We start from the raw sequence: 20,838 nt of genomic DNA on the forward strand, positions 1-20,838 counted from the left end.
TCTCGATCATGCTGACAGACCGGGGAAATTGGCAGGGGGAGGCAATCTCAGCCTTTCTAATAGACAAACTGACTGCAAGCCAAGTTCAGTGCCAGTTTTAAAGAACAAGCTCTGTTGTGGATGACATTTCCAAAGCACTTCCTTCAGCCAACAATGTTTGTAGTACTACTCTTACTATTTATGCAATAGTTTGTGAACCATGCACAGTAAGCACATTTTCATGCACAAAACACCAGGTGATCTACTACATCTGCTAAAATGTGCAGACTGCATCCCACAATGCAATGTGCTTGACTTTGACCTTCCTTATCCAACCTGAAGAGTGAATCGAAAGCAATATCAGTTGTGAGTTCTAACTTACTCCAACACTACCAAGGGTTAGGACTTTTTCACTAAAAATGTATAAAAAATTTGCCATTTTTAAACAATATATATATATATTTTTGTTTTACAGACTATTAAGACTTGTTTTCAGTATATCTTAAATTAATCTTTGATTTTTTTTTTCTAGTTTCAAGCACAAACTAACAAATTTATTTATTTATTTATTTAAATTGACCAAATTAATTATTCTTTAGGAACATTTAAAAAAAAAAATGTTGCACCTAAAATAATCCTGCTGGTTAAGTAGAGATGCCCTGAAAGGGGTTTGAGATATTAATAATCAATCTGATTAAAGTGTTTATTTAATGTTATATGTGCTGTATTTTATATACACTGTAAAAAATGCTGCTGCAATTAGTTATAACAACTTAACATTTGTTGTGATACCTTAATATCCAAATCCAAACTAAATTAAAGTTAACTAAACTTCTAATTTTATAGCAAGCAGGAACACTTATTTTATAAATCTGAAACAACACATTATTACTTATTCTAGTGTTGAATTTCAAGTTGTGATAACTAATCGCAGCAATATTTTTTTAATGTTATTTCAGTCTAGAAAGCATTCATTACATTTCTTGAATACTATTACAATCTTTAATGCAGGATGTGATTATGATTTTTTTGACAATTTTTTTTTTTAAATAATAATAATAAAAGAAATATGTGTTACCATTCAGATGGACAGTTCAGATGTTGATGATGTAAATAAATAGTCCTTCATGACTGGTTGAAATAACATCCTAATTGTTTTCATTAAACATATTATCCTTGCTCTTGCTGACACAAATTCTCTTGATATCTTCTGTTCTGTTCGCGTCCTTGAAGCCTCTTCCTTTAGCAGAGTTCATGAGTGTTTTCAGAGTCATGAGGAAACTGATACTGTGTGTTTACTACAGACTGTCTCAGTCACTGCCAGAAACTCTTCAGAAAATGAAGCAACAATTCCTTGTTAAGGGATTCAAATGAATTATTTACTATAGTCTCCTGACTCACTGTCTAGACACAGTATGGATGCAATACGTTATTAATATGTTGCCACTGTTGATCTTACTGTATATATATGGTGACTTTTTAACCAGAGCTCAACATTGCTTGAGACTGCACTCTCGTTATTCCTCTGATTCTTTCATTTATGCCTTACGTCACAGCAGGGAGACGCTGACTGAAGGCTGGGACAGAGTTCTGGATGGGTTCCAGCCCTTGAGACAGGAGAAGGAGGAAAGGCAAGGAGTGGTACAGCCGCAAAGAGCAACACCGACCCCATAACAACTAATTTATATATAAAATATTAAATATGAAGTATGCTACATACTGTATATACAGTGGCATGTATACATTACAGTTTGGAATAATTAAGATTTGTATATTTATTTATTTACTTATTTATTGTGAAATAGTATTACAATTTAAAAGAACGGTTTCTATATGAATACATTTTAAAATAACTGGTGAGTTTAACAAAAACATTAAGCCGCCAAAACGTTTAACGTTGATAATAATAAGAATCATTATTAATAACTGAGCACCAGTTACTGATTATAACTGAGTACCACATCAGCATATTAGAATGATTTCTGAAGGATCATGTGACATTGAAGACTGGAGTAATGGCAACTGAAAATTCAGCATTGCATCACAGGAATAAATTATATTTTAAAATATATTAAAATAGAAAACAGTTATTTAAAATTGTAAATATTTCATAATATTATTTTTACTATATTTTGATCAAATAAATGCAGTCTTTGTTGAGCATAAGAGATTATTTTAAAAAACATTAATATAATTTTGATTTAAAAAAACAATAAAGTGCATAATTAAGATAAGATTTGGTTACATCATTACCACATCATTCAGAGCAGTCTGTGATCAGACTTTCTTTATTGCTTTAACTTTCTTTTTACAGTACGTTGACTAATAAGGAAATGCTACATTTTCAGACATGTCAATTTGGCCATGATTTGATCACGGGATCCACTTCATTTTGCATTTATTTCACTTCTGACTATCAGGTGAGCTTGTCTCGTAACGCAGGGCATTTGCTCAAGATCAACGGAGGGGAGCTCATGCTGCGCTGACGCCTCGGGTGTCTGCGGGTCACTGAAACATTAATTAGTGCACAGACCGCCAAGAAACCTCTATAAATAAAGGCAAGAGAGGGAACTCTCTATCTCCTCTCCATTATCCAACCCTGCTGTGACTGTGTGTCTCTCCTCAGGGTACTGTACAGAGCTGTCTGTCTGTGTGTGTGTGTGTGTGTGTGTGTGTGTGTGTGCGCGTGTGTGTGTGCAGCCCCTCTGTAAGTCTCAACAAGACCTACACAGTTTTGTCTCATTTAAGGTTGTCTATTGAATGATGGAAAATGGTTCCCTATCATACATCCCCCAAAAATTTCCCATTAAGTTATAGGCTCCCAATCCCATCTGAACTTTTTGGCTGAATCTTATGATATACTGTATCTATATTACCCACTGAGATATACCAACCCAGAATGAACAGTTCTTGAGGTTTCAATTGCCTGTGGTAGGTATCATTTTCAATTACAAGTGGGAAATGCAATGATTCTCCAGCCAATTGGTTTTATCGATATTCTGTGTGCTGATGTAGCATTCAATTTGTCACTTGTGGGACACCGAGGAGCTTCATAATGACAGTTGCAGCTCAAGAAATCTAGAGCCAGAGGACCTCAAACATAATAGTCAATACAAAACAAAGTCATGGTCAACATGTGCACAATGCAAACGTATTTGTTATTCACCATTTCATTGCATTTTTTATTTGGACCACCAGCACAATTGTGTGATGTTGCTTTTATATTTTGTCTATTTTTAGTTCCAAACGAAGTCAAAGCAGTTCAAAACAGTAAAGGTGCTTCATTCTTGAATTAATCAGTTTTTCTGAGGGAATGATTTAATGACTCACTCACAAAAACAGACTGTGTCCGAAATCGAATACTCTCTTGACTAGATACTTCTTTTTAATAAGTAATAACTTCACAACTGTTAAAACGTACATTCTTTATAGTGTGAATGTGTGAAGTCTGAATTTAATCCAGACATATCACATTAGCCATATTGCCAAATTGTAACACACCGGCACCAGTTGTGTTGCTACTCTGCCATTTACAAACCCTCCCTTGTGGCCTCATGGTATAGTAAAGTTTCCACTGGGTGCACACTTTAGAATCTCACCAGAAGTAATTTAAGTTAGAGTTACAAACCTACAGTATTTTACCTACTATATAGTAGGGAAGTATGCAATGTGTTTGATCTAATCGTTGAATAAATAATTTAAATGACTCACTCAAAAAAGTCACTATAGACTACTGCGCCAGGGCATTTAGATTTCATGCTTTCACTGCATGATTTAGTCTATTAAAATACAGTTAGAATTCCCCCAAATTTCAAGATAAGGGGAAAAAATGCCCCCATATGACTAACCCATATCTAATGTAGTTAATATCACTCAAAGAGTACAGTGCAAATATGATATTGATTTGATGAACAGCTCAATAAACAAGAAGTTAATCACTTTATCAACTTTAGTTAGTCTGTAATGTTGCTGTTTGAGCATAAAAAAGATCTGCAAAGTTACAACGCTCAAAGTCCACTTCAAAAGGAGATATTTTATTTAACAGAAATCACTTTTCAAAAACTACACCCAACAACTCGTTTGGACTACAACGCATATTTTCCGGGATTTGTGATATCACAAATACCGACGAATGGGACGAGACCTGGTTGAGCTGCACTAGAGGAGGCAACGAGTGTTATCATTATGTCGGAGACACTATGTATGTCGCTAGCTTTTCCAAGGCAGATGAACTTAGAGTGGTTACAATCATCCGGGTTTAAATCACACTCAAATTGATTTGATTTTGACGCAGTATTTACACTGAAGCTTGCAGGCGTCTATGGTAAGGGGCATGACATTTCCCGACCAGGCGCCGAGTGCTGCCAATCACAACACACACTGGCCCAGCTAACCAATCACAGCACACACTGGCCCAGCTAACCAATCACAGCACACACTGGCCCAGCTAACCAATCACAGCACACACTGGCCCAGCTAACCAATCACAGCACACACTGGCCCAGCTAACCAATCACAGCACATTTCGTATTTCAGAAGGCGGACCTTCATTTGATACAGAAACTATTCGAGCCGTTCATGCCAGACTGGGGAGAGAGGTGTTGTAATAATGTAAATTATGTGAAAAATAATGTGTTTTTCGAACAACCTAGTATGAGAACCTGTTCTAGTACAACCCAAAATCAAGACTTTGTAAAAGAGCATAATAGGACCCCTTTAATATTAAGTGACTTACATTTAAGACACAACAATTCTCGTTTTTGCTGTATTTCGACAATGAAAATTGTTCCAAACAAAGCCACAGCAGAACTGTTTGCATCTCTGAGCAACACACAACGGTGTTTCATTACTGAATCAATCAGCTGTTTGAACAAATTGGTTGAATGAATGACTCAATGACTCACTCATGCAGTGATTTGGCGATTTTAGGTTCATATTTAAAGTATATTTTCCCTTTTTTTCTCCAAATCATTTCAAATATCAGTATTCAAGTTTTTTTTGTTTTTTTTTACTTCAAAACATTATTTATGCCATTTGTAACTGCAGGTTAAATGCATTCATGTCTTGCATTAAACAGCCTGTGTAAATGCATCTAAATGCCACTTCAGATGCAGATGATGTACCACCTCTGCATTGCAAACACAAATTTTGTTAATACTTATTTAATTTGATTGCTAACAGCCCTATAGTGTCTTACTATATGAATTTATTGATTACATTTAAGAATTTGACACAAAAGATGATGCATACATTTAATTTGTTTAAAAAAACTGGCCTTGTATAGATAAAAATTCCCATAAAAGGTAAAAATCTATTTAAACTTATTGGAAAAGTTAATTTCTGTTACTCCTGCAAATTAATCACTGCACAGAATATGAAGAATATCAGAAGCTTTGGGAGTCAGCAGTCCACAGCAGTCCTAAACATAAGTACCTGCACAATAACACTCTCAGCAAAATATCATCTAATTATCATTATCGGAAATATTCCAGAAAATATAGAGATATTATTTTTTGTCATTATGCACCCCTAACGATTTAACCTGCAGAAAAATCCCTGCCACTAATGCAAAGATACAGTCAAAATACAGTGCTGTTGAACTAAATATCACTTCTCAAAATGACATTATCAGTGATGGGGTAACTGACATTAAATACCTTTGGGAAGCTGACATGCTATAATCCATATAAAACTATTTTGAACAGCATTTTGGCATCTCTTTTACAATTATCATGCAAGCAGCGTTTGACAATATTGTTTGAGACTATATTCATTAGTCAAACTGCATGACCTTTTAAAATGAACCACTGAAGGCAAAGAGTGTGAAAAAGAAAAAGGGTAAATCACTGCACATAACATATTACGTTCCTTATACATCCTGATTGCTGATGTTAGGGGTGCAGAAATCACACACTGCAGCTTTAAGACCCAGGTACAGCAAGCTAAGGAGAAACTAGAAGAACAGGAATTACCAAACAACCTTCAACCCCTAGTTCCTTCACACCAAGAGTTCAGTGAACATCGGCTGACACTATTTCAGAGAGGTCTAGGCTGTGATCCTTACACAGAGCCCTGGAGAAGCTGAGCCGCACAAATTGCTCTATACACTGAATGACTTTTCTAGAACAAAGCAATGCACTCTGGGCCAGTGTACCCTTGACTCTGAAATGCATTGAGATGGTCTTATGGCAAAATAAATCTTTCTCATAAATCTTGCATTTACATCCCTTATGATATAGCACAATGGCTAGACCCTATCAATAAGCATCCACGCCATAATTTCAGTCAATGTACTGTACATCAGGACTCTTAAAGGAGTAGTTCACCAATAAATAAATAAAGCTGAAAATTTACTCAACCTCAAGGACATCCAAGATGTAGGTTTGTTTCTTCATCAGAACAGATTTGGAGGAATGTAGCATTATTTGCTCACCAATTATTTGCAGTGAATGGGTGCCGTCAGAATGAGACTCCAAACAGCTGATAAAAAAAAACATCACAATAATCCACAAGTAATCCACATGACTCCAGTCCATCAATTAACATCTTGTGAAGTGAAAAGCTGTGTGTTTGTAATAAACATAATATATTTTTAATGCTTCTGGCCAAAATATCAGTCCATAATCCATAAAAACACTTCCTCCAGTGAAAATGTCCAACCTCTGTTCATAAATCATAAATCCACCAACATACTTGTTTAGAACTGATTTTGGACTGTTTTTGCTTGTAAACGGTGCTTGATCTGTGCATATTTCTCTCCTGATTCAGACGACTTTTCCAATGGAGTAAGCAATATTATGGATAGAGGATATGTATTTTAACTCACAGAAACAGTTTAAAAATGAATTTGTTTATTACAAACACGCAGCTTTTTGCTTCACACGATGGTAATTGATGGACTGGAGTCTTCTGGATTACTTGTGAATTAATGTGATGTTTTTATCAGCTGTTTGAACTCTCATTCTGACGGCACCCATTCACTGCAGAAGATCCATTGGTGAGCAAATGTTGTAAAGCTAAATTTCTCCACATCTGTTTCGATGATGAAACAAACTCATCTACATTTTAGGTGGCCTGATCTTCAGCCATTTTTCATTGGGTGAATTAAATGCTTTCCCCACTGTGAGGGAGAGAAATCGGAGCCAATAAAACGACACGATTTCTACAGAGTTTTTATGTGGCTCAGTAAACTGCAAGTACTGTCTTTGACAGCCGCAAATCAAACCTCCAACCATAATGATAAGATTCCAGTATATACATAAACACATACTGTCCGAATGAAAAATATATTAACCCTATATGTTCTGAATACTGAAATGACTTGTGTGTTGGTACCTGTGGTTTTATTGCTTGAATGCATTAGTATGCTCATCAAGCCTCCATTTGCTCAAGCTACAGTGTATTTTGTGAGTGAACGCACAATTCTCACAACAGAGATCAATTATCCTGCTGCTTTACAAACATTTTACTCCCTTTATTGCACTGCCTACAACCATTACACTGCGAGACGACCACTTTGATTGGCTATTGATAGCCTGTTTTCCTGTTCCTGCCCCAAACTTGTTCTCGTCACAGCTGAGTGGAACAAATAATCGCTTCAACTGCCTACGAGGCTATAAATTCTGCTGTCCGCTTCTCTCTGCTTCCTTACGTTTAGTCTTAGGTTTGTTTTAACCTGAAAACACTCATTATTTATTATTTTTATTGCCAAAGCATATAGAACAAAATGAGATTTAAAAAAAAAAAGGATATTTCTCAGTACAGATCTTGGGCATCATTAGAAGGCGAATCTTCTAGGAAAGACTTAAGAAGATTAAATTAAAATATCTCTTCACTAATGAATGCAAAAAAATGCACTCAGGCAAAACAGTTGAAGCTAATAAACACAGCAGTATATCTCGATCCTCAACCCCCACACAATATGTCACTCTACTGGAAAATTAAAATAGTTAAAGCCTCTAATTTAGTGCAGGTACACTCTTAAAAATAAAGGTGCTTCAAAAGGTTCTTCAAGTGATGCCATAGAAGAACCATTTTTGGTTCCACAAAGAACCATTCAGTCAAAGGTTCTTTAAACAACCATCTCTTTCTTACCTTTTTATCATCTGAAGAACCTTCTTTCGCCACAAAGAACATTTTGTCAAACAGAAAGGTTCTTCAGAAGTTAAAGGTTCTTTATGGAACCATTTAGACAAAAAGGTTCTTCTATGGCATCGTGAAGCACCTTTATTTTTAAGAGTGTATATTTAATTATATTAATTTGAAGACATATAAGCATGCAGTAAGTGTTGTCTGCTCTGTTACATTTATTACATTTTTTCCCCCTTTTTTCTCAGGGAGAACTTCCTTATTAATTCAGAGCAGCCAGAGGGCCGATCACCAGTTAACTATGTCGACTCCCATCCAATCTGGTCTTAAGTGAAGCGATAAGGTCTTAAAAATGGTAACAAATTGCTCTTCTCTTCTTGCTGCTGCTGACACTGAATGTGTCTGTGTGATAAGTCAGTTTAAAGAGAGATAAAACTAGTTTTATAGCATGAATATTCATATAAGTGGCCAAATTCTGTGGCATACAAATGTATTTCACATTTAAAAAAATACTGACCTATAAAATATTTCAGTTCTGTGTTGCCGTGCCTCTGTGAGGAAGGTTTGACACTTTAAAGATGCAGCAGCTACAGTCGTCGTCTTATTCCCCGGTCACATGCATATTGCATTCACAATGACCTCAATTTAAGTTTACTTGGTGACTTCGTTTTTTCAAGAACTGGAAAAGTAGCTTGAGAGGGTCATTTATCATTTTTTCATACAGTATGTCTGAGTTGCTGTGCAAAAAAGCGTTCGTAGTGAGCACAGTTACAGCATACAGTGGAAACACACCGGGCAAACACACCTGCAAAGAGATACTGATAATAGTTATGATGTGCAAACAAACTGAGGCTCTATATCAGCTGTTTGCAGTGACATTATAAAATATATACAGTATATTCACTGGTGTAAAAAAGTGTGTGACAACTTGCCCCAGTCCTGCTATTTGTTCATTACAGTTTTTGTTGATCACTTTGGTACTAATTTCACAAGTATGTGGTAAAACCTCACAACTGTTAGTACAAAACTCAAAGCAGATCATCAAAAAGGCTGTTTTTTCAAACATGTAATCACGTTCAATTGACTAAGTACAAGACACAAAATTACACATTAACTTGTATCATCAAAATCATATCATCAAAGAAATACCTTTCATATGAAGTACTTGTCTTTCACAATGCAATGCTCACAATTCTTTTGATATCCTTCTCTTCTGATTTGAGTAAATACATTTGACCAACACTTAATCCAACTGCTCTTAATGGTTAATCACTGAACCGTTTGGTAAACCTATACATTTTAAATTGGTTTGTTAGCTATGCAGTATATGGATTTCGAGAACTACACAAATAAAATGTGTGTTTGTACAAACATCTAAATTACATGTAACCACACATGATGAATACTCATTATTGCTAATTGATTTCACATAGTGGTAATCACAATTGGTCACTATATATAAAAGGGGGGGTGTAAACACTGGAAATTTCTTTCAACATGGAGCAGGATAGACAGCAAGGAATAGGAAGAGCTCGTGGACAAGGGATCCGTCAGAGAGGTGGGCATGGGCACCGTCAGAGAGGTGGGCATGGGGCCCGTCAAAGGGTTGGTCATCAGAGAGAGGGAGGCAGAACTGTTGTCTCTAATGAAGTCCGGGCCATCATCGTTGATCATGTGGTGAACCGAGGCCTTACTATGGCAGAGGCTGCCAGATTAGTTGATCCAAATCTATAAATCTATAAAGATCTGTAAATTCTATCATCCGAACTTTTCGCCAAGAAAACCGGTAAGTGTGGAGGATATATACTATGCTTTACCATTACATTTACAGTAAATTGTAATGCATGTAAATTCATCAAACATGTTACAGTATTCTTACAGTATGATCTTTACTTTACTTTGTCAATACAGTATACCCTGTTCTATGCTTAGAACTGACAGAAAACCCCATAGTGGAGGCCGTGGCCGTGTGCTGACACACGCATTCATGAGAGAGTGGCGTCCAGCGGATGACGTAGCACGTAGGCAAACGCAGTGACGAACACGGAAGTGACGAACGTGGAAGCGCAGAGGAGAGAGCAAAACAAAACAGCGGTCACGAATTAGTAGTACAAAACGAGGATTTGTAAAGAAAAATGTCGGAGGATTTCAATATAAGCCAAGAGGACACTGGTTTTCCTTTGCTGTAAACAAAACTTGTTTTCCACGAGACTAGCATATTCTCACCGGAGTTTACGCTACGCCTACATCATCCGCTGGACGCCACTCTCTCGTGAACGCGCGCGTACGACAGTTAGCGGAAGTTAGAGATTAAGGTTATAAAGTTGTAAATATGGATATTTTTCTTACACAAACGCATCGCTTCGCTTTGGGAGGCCTTTATTAACCCCCCGGAGCCGTGTGGACTTCTTTTATAATGGATTGGTTCCATTTTTTGGACTTCAAATAGGCTGCCAGATTAGTTGATCCAAATCTATAAATCTATAAAGATCTGTAAATTCTATCATCCGAACTTTTCGCCAAGAAAACCGGTAAGTGTGGAGGATATATACTATGCTTTACCATTACATTTACAGTAAATTGTAATGCATGTAAATTCATCAAACATGTTACAGTATTCTTACAGTATGATCTTTACTTTACTTTGTCAATACAGTATACCCTGTTCTATGCTTAGAACTGACAGAAAACCCCATAGTGGAGGCCGTGGCCGTGTGCTGACACACGCATTCATGAGAGAGTGGCGTCCAGCGGATGACGTAGCACGTAGGCAAACGCAGTGACGAACACGGAAGTGACGAACGTGGAAGCGCAGAGGAGAGAGCAAAACAAAACAGCGGTCACGAATTAGTAGTACAAAACGAGGATTTGTAAAGAAAAATGTCGGAGGATTTCAATATAAGCCAAGAGGACACTGGTTTTCCTTTGCTGTAAACAAAACTTGTTTTCCACGAGACTAGCATATTCTCACCGGAGTTTACGCTACGCCTACATCATCCGCTGGACGCCACTCTCTCGTGAACGCGCGCGTACGACAGTTAGCGGAAGTTAGAGATTAAGGTTATAAAGTTGTAAATATGGATATTTTTCTTACACAAACGCATCGCTTCGCTTTGGGAGGCCTTTATTAACCCCCCGGAGCCGTGTGGACTTCTTTTATAATGGATTGGTTCCATTTTTTGGACTTCAAATTTTGGGCTACCATCAACTCCCATTATAAAACTTGGAAGAGCCAGGATGTTTTTTTTAATATAACTCCGATTGTATTCGTCTGAAAGAAGAAAGTCATATACATCTAGGATGGCTTGAGGGTAAGTAAATCATGGGGTAATTTGAATTTTTGGGTGAACTAACCCTTTAAGACTAGATGTTCCACCATACAAAACTACTGCTAGAGAAAATACATATTTTTGTTAGGACGTTTTGACTCAAAAACTGCTAGTTATTAGGATACAGACAGTGTGACAACTAGTCCCATTCTAATCTACTTTCAATTACAGTTACATGTTACTGTATATGTGTGTGCACTATAATATAAAGTTTTACCATCTTTAGAAGTACTATTTGAACTGTCAGACCAACCTGAGGCAGTTTCAAGAGACCGTTTATTGGCCTAAACAATTCTCAGATATGAAATACTCCCAAACCAACAAAGAGAAAGAAGGCGACAGACACTCGCGCAAGCCACTCGCAGCGTTCACTGCGCGGCGCCGCTGTCCATGGTACTAGGTCACACACGCGCTGCTTTTAGCTTTATTGCTGTTTAATATTCAGCGCATGCACACAGTCCCGGCTACAAGACAGTTGATACATCAGCAGTTTGACTCGTATGGACTGTGCTTCTTACTACAGATGCCTCACGGAGGTAATAGCGTTGGTGGATGACAACGCTATTTTAGTTCATTATGGTGTGGAGCAGAAAAGTCATTTTTCTCAAGGTGACTGGTGTGTCCAGTTTCTGTTGTTTCAGACATATTGGTCGGCTAAATTTAAGTAGTTTAGAAACCTACTACTTACTCCTAAACTCTTTAAATCAATGACAAATACAAAGACATCTGCTGTTACATATAGATTGTAACGTTAATTTAAAACACGAATTTATTGTAGTATTCAAATGTAAACGTTTAAACATTATTATTATTATTATTATTATTATGCTATACACATTTTAAAATGTAAACATATACACTGTCTCATTTTGTGCAATCGTTGCAGGTCCAGTAAAGTAGCATATATTAGAAAGCGTTACAACCTTATAGCCTTTTAACATTACCTCAAAATTGGTTTTGGTCCTATCTTATATTTTTTACAGATTCTTACAACTTTTCGCTTCATACGGGTCATGTTCATGTATGATATTACTTTCATCCTTTGTAGTTCATTTCCAATTTGTTTAAATCGTTACAACTCGCCCCGACATTCCCATGTCTCCATATTTACAGTAGGCTACAGCATTCATTAGATGAGCCAAAATACACTAACTATATATTACAGATGTGAAGAAATAACCCAGGAAGAGAGCTGAGATGAACCTGACTTTTCCAAAAACAGTATATTTTAACAGGAAAATCTTGATAGCAGTAACAAAGGCATCAGTTTGGGTTACTGAGAGAAAGCGTCCAGTCAGCAGAAACATCTTCCGTCACATTACCTCAGATTATTTCTATAGACGAGGCTATTATGAGAGCTGAATTCTTTAGTGGCTAATGCAACAAATCAAATCCAACATCTCTAGTTTTCCACAGTTTAATTGATCGAATGAACGTAAGTGAATGCAGGAAGCTTTATAAGCGCAAATACCCTGCTTACATTCATTCACTTCCCAAATCAAACGGATTAAAACACAATAAAATGTTCTTGAAATGCCTTTTGCTATCATTTAATTACAGTTCAACTCTAAGTCACATCTCAATGTGCGTTCGAGCAGACTCAAGTAGCTCTTGCCTCATTCATTTACAATGCAGCAAAATCCCGAGGTGCCTCACGAACATTTTTTGTGAAAAGTTGTAACATACCTCAAACAAGGGTCCGATCTTATTCTTCTCCAGGTATGACTGAATTCTTGACTGCGGTAGAGACGCCATGAGAATGTGTTGCGTTAAACAGCAAAAGGTTTGGATATCGTTAAATATCGCCAAGCATCTTCAGACGTGCGGGATTGCGGATGGATCTCTAGCGGGCAGAGAGCGGACATCCAGCGCTGAGAGCTCGGCTGCTGCTCCAGCACATGCTGAAAGTAACGGGTTTTGCGTCCTCCCTCGGTTTGCTCACTATCTTATCTGATGGGACTATCCCTCCTCCGGTCTCGGCAGAGTAGCTGGCGACGGCTTCTTCTCCAAGCCAATCAAAAACATTACACCTTACATGAATGTTTATTCATTGGCTGTTCAGGTCTGAGAGACCCGCCCTCGTTGTTTACACAGAGTAGGCTAAGTGTCATTATTAAATTCATATGCACGTACTTTGTATGAAACTTGCATTATGAAGAATTCTTATGACTTCCTTGTGCTTTATAGCCTAATCTTGTATGCACGTAAATAAGCCATTTATAATTGGCATTTATAATACATTATAATACATACATACATTCTGCATTTATTCTGATGCAGAAAAGCTAGTTCATGCATTCATGACCTCTAGACTGGACTATTGTAATGCACAGTGCATTATGCACTGCTAGGTGGTTGTCCTGCATCTTCAATAAACAAGCAACAGGTAGTCCAAAATGCAGCGGCTAGAGTCCTTACCAGGTCAAGAAAATATGATCATATTACCCCAATTTTACAGTCTCTGCACAGGCTACCTATTAAGTTCCGTATCAGTTACAAATTATTATTGCTTACCTATAAGGCCCTTAACTGGTTAGCTCCTGCGTACCTAACTAGTCTTCTACCACGCTACAATCCATCACGCTCCCTAAGGTCGCAAAACTCTGGACTTTTGATAGTACCTAGGATAGCAAATATCGATTGTGTGATTACGTCTTTAATTGATTTTTCCGTACATTTCTGCCATATGTAAATTAACTGTCAGTCAGCACTGATAAGTTAATACTAAATATTGTAGAAACTTAATTTGCTGTAAAGTTGCTTTGCAACGATTTGTATCGTGAAAAGCGCTATAAAATAAACTTGAATTGAATTGAATAATGCTTACCTGTCCCAGTTTCAAAAGTGTAATTCATTCAAATACATAAGCAACACATTTCATTCTGCATTAGGTCTATACTTTTTTTTAAAGATGTAACCATTAATAAGTGACTCATTATTTATGAAAATGATGATTGCTGTCAAGAATGGGTTAAGAAGCAAATAAATAAGTTGATTATTACGTACTGTATAAGGGCCATTCACACTGTGTAACGCAGGCCAGTAGAATGAAAAGAAATATATATATATATATATGTAAAATACATAATATAATTCCATGCAAAATCTTTTGGGATTGGAAAGTCTATAATAATAATAATAATAATTTATATTTAAAAATATAATAGTTTTATTTTTTTATTTTTTCCAATTTACACATAGGCATCATTGTTGTTACTATATATTAGTGTCACTAAGTTATTACAGAACATCTGGAAACCATTTACAAAAACTGCAAGTGACAATGAGCCCGGGGAAATTATGACAGGTAAACAATGTTTGTCAAAGACAGTTGCCTACATACAGAGGCCATTAGTGAGATTCCTGAAGACTTTTAACTAGTCTGATACCAGCTGCACATTTGATGGATGACAGCACAGCACATAAAGCAGCTGGGAGTTTGTGTGCACTCAGCACATGCATACTGTCAAACGACTAAATACATTCACTGGAGAGATCTGTGACAGATTTGCAGCACAAAGTTAAATCAAAATCACTGTTAAAGTCTTTTGCATAAATGTTTAGTCACACAGCTCCATCAAAAACTGAAGGCTTTTGATGATTGCGTTTTCTCTTAAACATTTTTATTTGAAATTAATTACAATTTGACATTACAATTTATTGTAATAATGGGGAAATCAATCTGGTTTTCAGGTAAAAAAGAAAAAAAAAGAAAAGATAAATGTATTTGGAGAATCTCAAAATGGGTTAGTTTTATGACAAAATAAATAACTGTCTTTTTCAGTGAAAACTTTTTTACAGTAATATTTTCACATGAATTTATGTTCCCTTCTGGCTGCTTTTATCCAGAGCATATTAATTCAGACAGATGTATTGTATAAAACATCTTCATTTCTCAAAATGGAACTTGTGGAGTTAATATACAATTCCTGTTTAGAGCGGTTTCTCAATATTGCATAGTAATGATTGATTAATTTGTTATTTTAAGCAACATTAATATAACATATAACAACTCCTGAGTACTGATTTCTTTTTAAATGTGGAGACAAAATGACTATGTAAGTGTGACAAATATATAAATCTATAACACTGATGACCGTGTCATATGAACGTTCCAGTACTGTATGTCATTCCATATTCACTGAGACTGCAGCACTAAGACTGCAACATGTAGCTTAATGCACTATGGTGTTAATAAACTCGAAGTTGAGAAACCTAATAATGTGAAAGCCAAACCTATACATATGTTAAAGATTTATATGAAAATAGATGAAATAAAAATGCACATACAGTTGCAATGAGGCTTTTGGATGCTATGCCCAAATAGGAACTATAAACAAAAGTTATGCCTTAACATACATAGACTAAAGCACTGTGCAATTTTTTTACATGACGAATAAAGTTATTTGAAACAGACATTGTGATTGACACTCTTATTTTTGTGAATGATTTGACAGCAGCTGGGAGATCAGACATCCTGTTTGTTTGTTTGATCTTCGGTCTAGAATAAGATGCGCTGTAGCAAAGCATGAAATAAAAAAATAATGGTGCCTTTAAAAAGCTATGACAAAAGTCAATAGATATTACGCTGTGAATCCTTTGAGTTGAGAGGTGACAGATCTGCCTCTGAGCAGGAGTGAAGGTGAACGTCCAGACACTCTCATGACGTGGACAGTGTGTGTGTGTGTCATCTGGAGTTGGACCAAAGATGGTCCAGATCTGTTGAAGACGTGGGTTCAGGGGTCGCCATCAGGAGGTGGAGGCTGGCACAGTTTGTACAATCTGTTAATAGAATTAAAAAACTATTTTAAATGACAAAATATTTATATATTACATATTTGTTAAATATTTGAAAAAAAAAATATATATATGGTTGGTAAGATTTATTAGAATTTTTTTTTAATGATTTTTAAGATTTTTAATTTAGTATAGTTTTGTTTTTTTAAATTCATTTATGCTCTGAAAAGTTGAATTTATTTAAACTGTAAAAACGGCAATATTACGAAATATTAGTGCAATTTAAATAACAGTTTCCTATTTTAATATATTCTAAAATGTAATTTAGTCCTGTGATGCAAAGCTGAATTTTCAATTGGTATTAATTCTGTCTTCAGTGTCACATGATCCTTCAGAAATCATTCTAATATGCTGATTTGTTGCTAAATAAACATTTCTTCTTATTATGAATGTTAAAATCAGTTCGGCTGCTTAATATTTTTGTGTAAACACTGATATTTTTTCCAGATTCTTTGATGAATAGAAAGTTCAAAAGCACATCATTTATTTCAAATAAAAATCTTTTTAAACAATACATTTCTTTTAACAATTTAGTGCATCCTTGCTCAATAAAAGTATTAATTCCATTAAAAAATAAAATAAAACAGTTAAAAATTAAAACTTTAAAACATTTATTTTAAACCATAATTTTATAACAGTTATAAATAATTAAGTTGCAGTGGATTAATAACAATTGTTGAATAGCCCCGTCCATTGTGTATATTTAAAATCACGTGTTCTAATTGGTTATGATTATGTCACGTTGCGTTTTCTCATACATTGTGGATAGACTGTTACATTGTGCCTGGTTACAACAAGATGTAATACTATATTTGACATTCATTGTGTTATTTTTATGTAAATGATGTAAGAAACTGAACACATACACTTAAATTTGTGTAATAAACAAGCTAATAACTTTCCTTCTGAGCTGCAGTGAATTTTAAGAAGGTTAAACACAAATACTTGGATTTAGGCAGTGTTCGTTATATGCCAAATAAACATAAGCCGTGCAGCGATGATCACATGCAGCACGCTATGAAAAGCTATGAGTCATTGTCTTGAGGGTCACGCTACAGTACATCTCCCTACAGACCTCAAGTGACTGTGACAGATTAGAGTTTACGCTATGCGCGTTAAATATCGCATGCGATTAATCGTGCAGCCCTATTTTTAACGTATGTCGCATTCTGTTTTCCTGCAGGAAATAGAGTCGGGCTCTCGTACATGTTCTCTCTTTTATGCACGCGCACACACACACACACGCACACACTCGCACATACCTGCAGTAATGTGATGCTAGAGGACATGCATTTGTAGCTAAATAATATGTTTTGTGAATTTAATACCCCAGGTTTCTGTTCAGTTGCATTGTATATGGATGAATACAACATAATGTGCACATTTGGAAAAATGCTGTATCTTTTGTTTCACGTGGCTCTACTGCAAGGGTTTAGTTGAAGAATAAATGCAGAACAGCTGTTCCAGAGTTTCTGTCTCCAGTAAAACTGTGGGCCACTTACTAATACGCTAAAGGATATTTAAAAAGCAGACATACATTTACTATACTAGATTTGCATTTGAAGAGAGAAATATCAGCCCTAACAAGACAGCAAAAAATCATGTTATACAGTAGCTGTAGGTGAGCTATAGATTTTAAATTTCTGCACAATTCGGAATGCAAAAAGATGCAACAAAAAGCTCATAACAATTCGATATGCAAATATTACAGTGTTGATATCGTTGTATTTAAATGCTGAATATTCTGTGAAATCAGGGAGATTTTCAAACTTTAATCTTAAAGAGATAGTCCACCCAAAGATGGTGAGCTATCAGTTTCGGGTCCTATTGACTTCCATAGTATTTTTTTTTTTTGTCCGTATTATATAAGTCGGTGTGACCCAACACCATTTGGTTTCCAACATTTTTCAAAAATATCTTTTTTTTTTTTGTTCCACAGAAGAGTGATATAGAAGCCTGTTTTTGCCACATGATGAAAATAATAACAATAATAATGAAATAAAAACTTTATATGTCACAATTCTGTCTTTTTTCTTGCAATTCTGAGAACTGTGAGATATAAAGTCACTCGCGAGATGAGCAATTATAAACTCGCAATTCTGAGAAGTTGCAATTGGAGGACAAATGTAAGAAATGTGAGATAAAAGCTGTAATTACCTTTTTTTTGTTCTGTGGCAGAAACAAAAAAAACTGCATTGCAAATTGTAAACTCACAATTCAGAGACAAAAGTCAGAACTGCAAGATGTAAACTCAGAATTTTGAGAAATAAACTCAGAACATTATAGTTTTTCAGAGTTTATATCTCACAATTCTGACTTTTTTTCTCAAAAAAAAGGTTGCAGTTACATTCATTCATTCATTCATGTAACAACATGAGTGATAACAGTGTTTTCATTTTTGTGTGGGCTATCCCTTTAAATTATTTTAAAAGTAGACCTTACAAAAAACAGATGATTTTGTTATAAAATTGTTATAAAAATAAATCTGCAAATTAAATAGCTTTAACATAATAGTTCGCCAAAAATGAAAATTCATCCACAACCATTCCAAACACTTAGAGGTTTACAGCAAACCCTTCATCAGAATGTTTGAGGCCTGTCAATATAGTGCTGTAATAATTCTGGAGGCCTAAACATTTTTCTGAAATGTGTAAATCTTTGAACCGTGGCATTTAGGTCTAAAATTATTTCATGCACATTTTATGAAAGGTTAGTGAAAACCACAGTGTGAATGTGAGGGGACTGAAATGATGTGTGTGTGTAGGGATGGAGGAAAGTGGTGTGTGGGCCACTCTGGTTACCTTGGCACTGTTGATGGGGTGCGGTCTCTCACTCCCAGGTTCTTGGCTGAATTCTGCACTCTTGCTCCCTAAAAAGAGCCATAATTATAAATGACTTTCAGGCCAGTCAGAACAGTTATTCTTTAAATAAGCATGAACATATTCTGTGTCTAGTCGGTCAAAGGTGAGAAGTGGCGTCATTTAGGCTGTGTTGTATATTATGGAAGTATTATGAAATATCCACTTAAAAAAAGTGAAAAATTTGTAAAAAAAAAAAAAAAAAAAAAAAGTACATTTTGAAAGAAAGAAAAAACTGGTAAAAAAAAATTATATAGTGGGAATTAAAACAAATCCACCTAAAATGGCTTTGTTAGGGCTGGGATTAAATATTTTAGCTGAATTAAATACATGATATATCAAATAATTAATCTAAGATTAATTTATCTTTAATGAGTTTTGGAAATGTTTTGCAATTACGAGTTATTTTAAGCTTGAATTGCTGATGGTAAAAAAAAAAACTCTTCATGATTTAATTTACAAACTGGTCAGGAGGCTTGATTTATTGCGTACATTTTTCCATTATGCTATATAAAAATTAACGTAATTAACATAAATGAACACATTAAAGCCTGAGTTTTCATACAAATAATTCATAATAAATATAAATTCCTCACGGCTGATAGATTATATGAAATATATTTATGCCATCTGAATATATAATAAAATGTCAAAAAATATATATACATATACTGTATACTATATGCAATTGCAATGTGTAAAAATATATATTATATAATATATATTCTAATATATATTACATCAGAAGTGTATGTATATTTCAGACACACATACACATATATGTGACCCTGGACCACAAAACCAGTCTTAAGTCGCTTGGGGATATTTGTAGCAATACCAAAAATACATTGTATGGGTCAAAATTATCGATTTTTCTTTTATGCCAAAAATCATTAGGATATTAAGTAAAGATCATGTTCCATGAAGATTTTTTGTAAGTTTCCTACTGTATATATATCAAAACTTAATTTTTGATTAGTAATATGCATGGCTAAGGACTTCATTTGGACAACTTTAAAGGTGATTTTCTTAATATTTTGATTTTTTTGCACCCTCAGATTCCAGATTTTCAAATAGTTGTATCTCTGCCAAATATTGTCCTATCCTAACAAACCATACATCAATGGAAAGCTTATTTATTCAGCTTTCAGATGATGTATACATCTCAATTTCGAGAAATTGACACTTATGACTGTTTTTGTGGTCCAGGGTCACATATATAATGTAAAATAGTTTTTGTGCTGTCAAATACAAATATACGCCCAACACCATGCATGTACTGAAATGAAATCATCCAATTTCTTTTAATGTACTTCTATTTCTGTACCAAGGAAAATGACTTTTTAAAATATGCACTGGTTTTTCTTCTATTTTTAAATAATTAAATAATTCATATAATCATTTCCTATTCTGAACAGATCATCTGTTTTTTCCTCTTCAGTTGCCCAAGTCAGCCTGCTCTGCCATCCTTCATAGACGCTGTGGCTCATATTTCATAGAAAAAGAGCAGCGGCAAAGTCCTGCCAGCCAGCTGAACCTGTGACTAACAAGCCACATCCGTCGTCACAGTTCACGAACACTGGCCTTGTCAGATGTGTTAGATGGACTTGTTTGTAATCATAAATTAGGATATAAAACATACATACTCAAAGAACATCCAGAGTCGTTTGCTGTAAGTTACATGCAGCCAACTAAATGAATGTCCAATGCTATATGAACCACAGGACTGTTTAATGGAGAGCATCTTCACTCCGGAATCCTATCGCGTCAAAATGAAAAATGGCCAC

At 35.4% G+C, this 20,838-nt stretch overlaps 2 protein-coding genes across 2 annotated transcripts in view; both read right to left on the reverse strand.

Annotated features, from left to right (window-relative positions):
* Positions 1-13,157, reverse strand: part of cunh8orf34 (chromosome unknown C8orf34 homolog) — a 91,835-nt gene extending 78,678 nt beyond the window's left edge. Inside the window, exon 1 of the mRNA XM_016483778.1 lies at positions 13,083-13,157. Within this exon, the coding sequence (XP_016339264.1) occupies positions 13,083-13,151 (69 nt within the window). The 5' untranslated portion in view covers positions 13,152-13,157. The remainder of the gene's footprint in view (positions 1-13,082) is intronic.
* Positions 13,158-15,155: 1,998 nt separating this feature from the next.
* Positions 15,156-20,838, reverse strand: part of LOC107686687 (phosphatidylinositol 3,4,5-trisphosphate-dependent Rac exchanger 2 protein-like) — a 157,206-nt gene continuing 151,523 nt past the window's right edge. Inside the window, exons 39-40 of the mRNA XM_016483777.1 lie at positions 18,995-19,062; positions 15,156-16,178 (exon numbers count right to left, since the gene is read on the reverse strand). Coding sequence (XP_016339263.1) covers positions 16,133-16,178; positions 18,995-19,062 — 114 coding nt within the window. The 3' untranslated portion in view covers positions 15,156-16,132. The remainder of the gene's footprint in view (positions 16,179-18,994; positions 19,063-20,838) is intronic.

This window comes from Sinocyclocheilus anshuiensis, unplaced genomic scaffold, assembly GCF_001515605.1.
Source record: "Sinocyclocheilus anshuiensis isolate Anshui unplaced genomic scaffold, SAMN03320099.WGS_v1.1 scaffold990, whole genome shotgun sequence".
Classification (NCBI taxonomy): Eukaryota; Metazoa; Chordata; class Actinopteri; order Cypriniformes; family Cyprinidae; genus Sinocyclocheilus; species Sinocyclocheilus anshuiensis.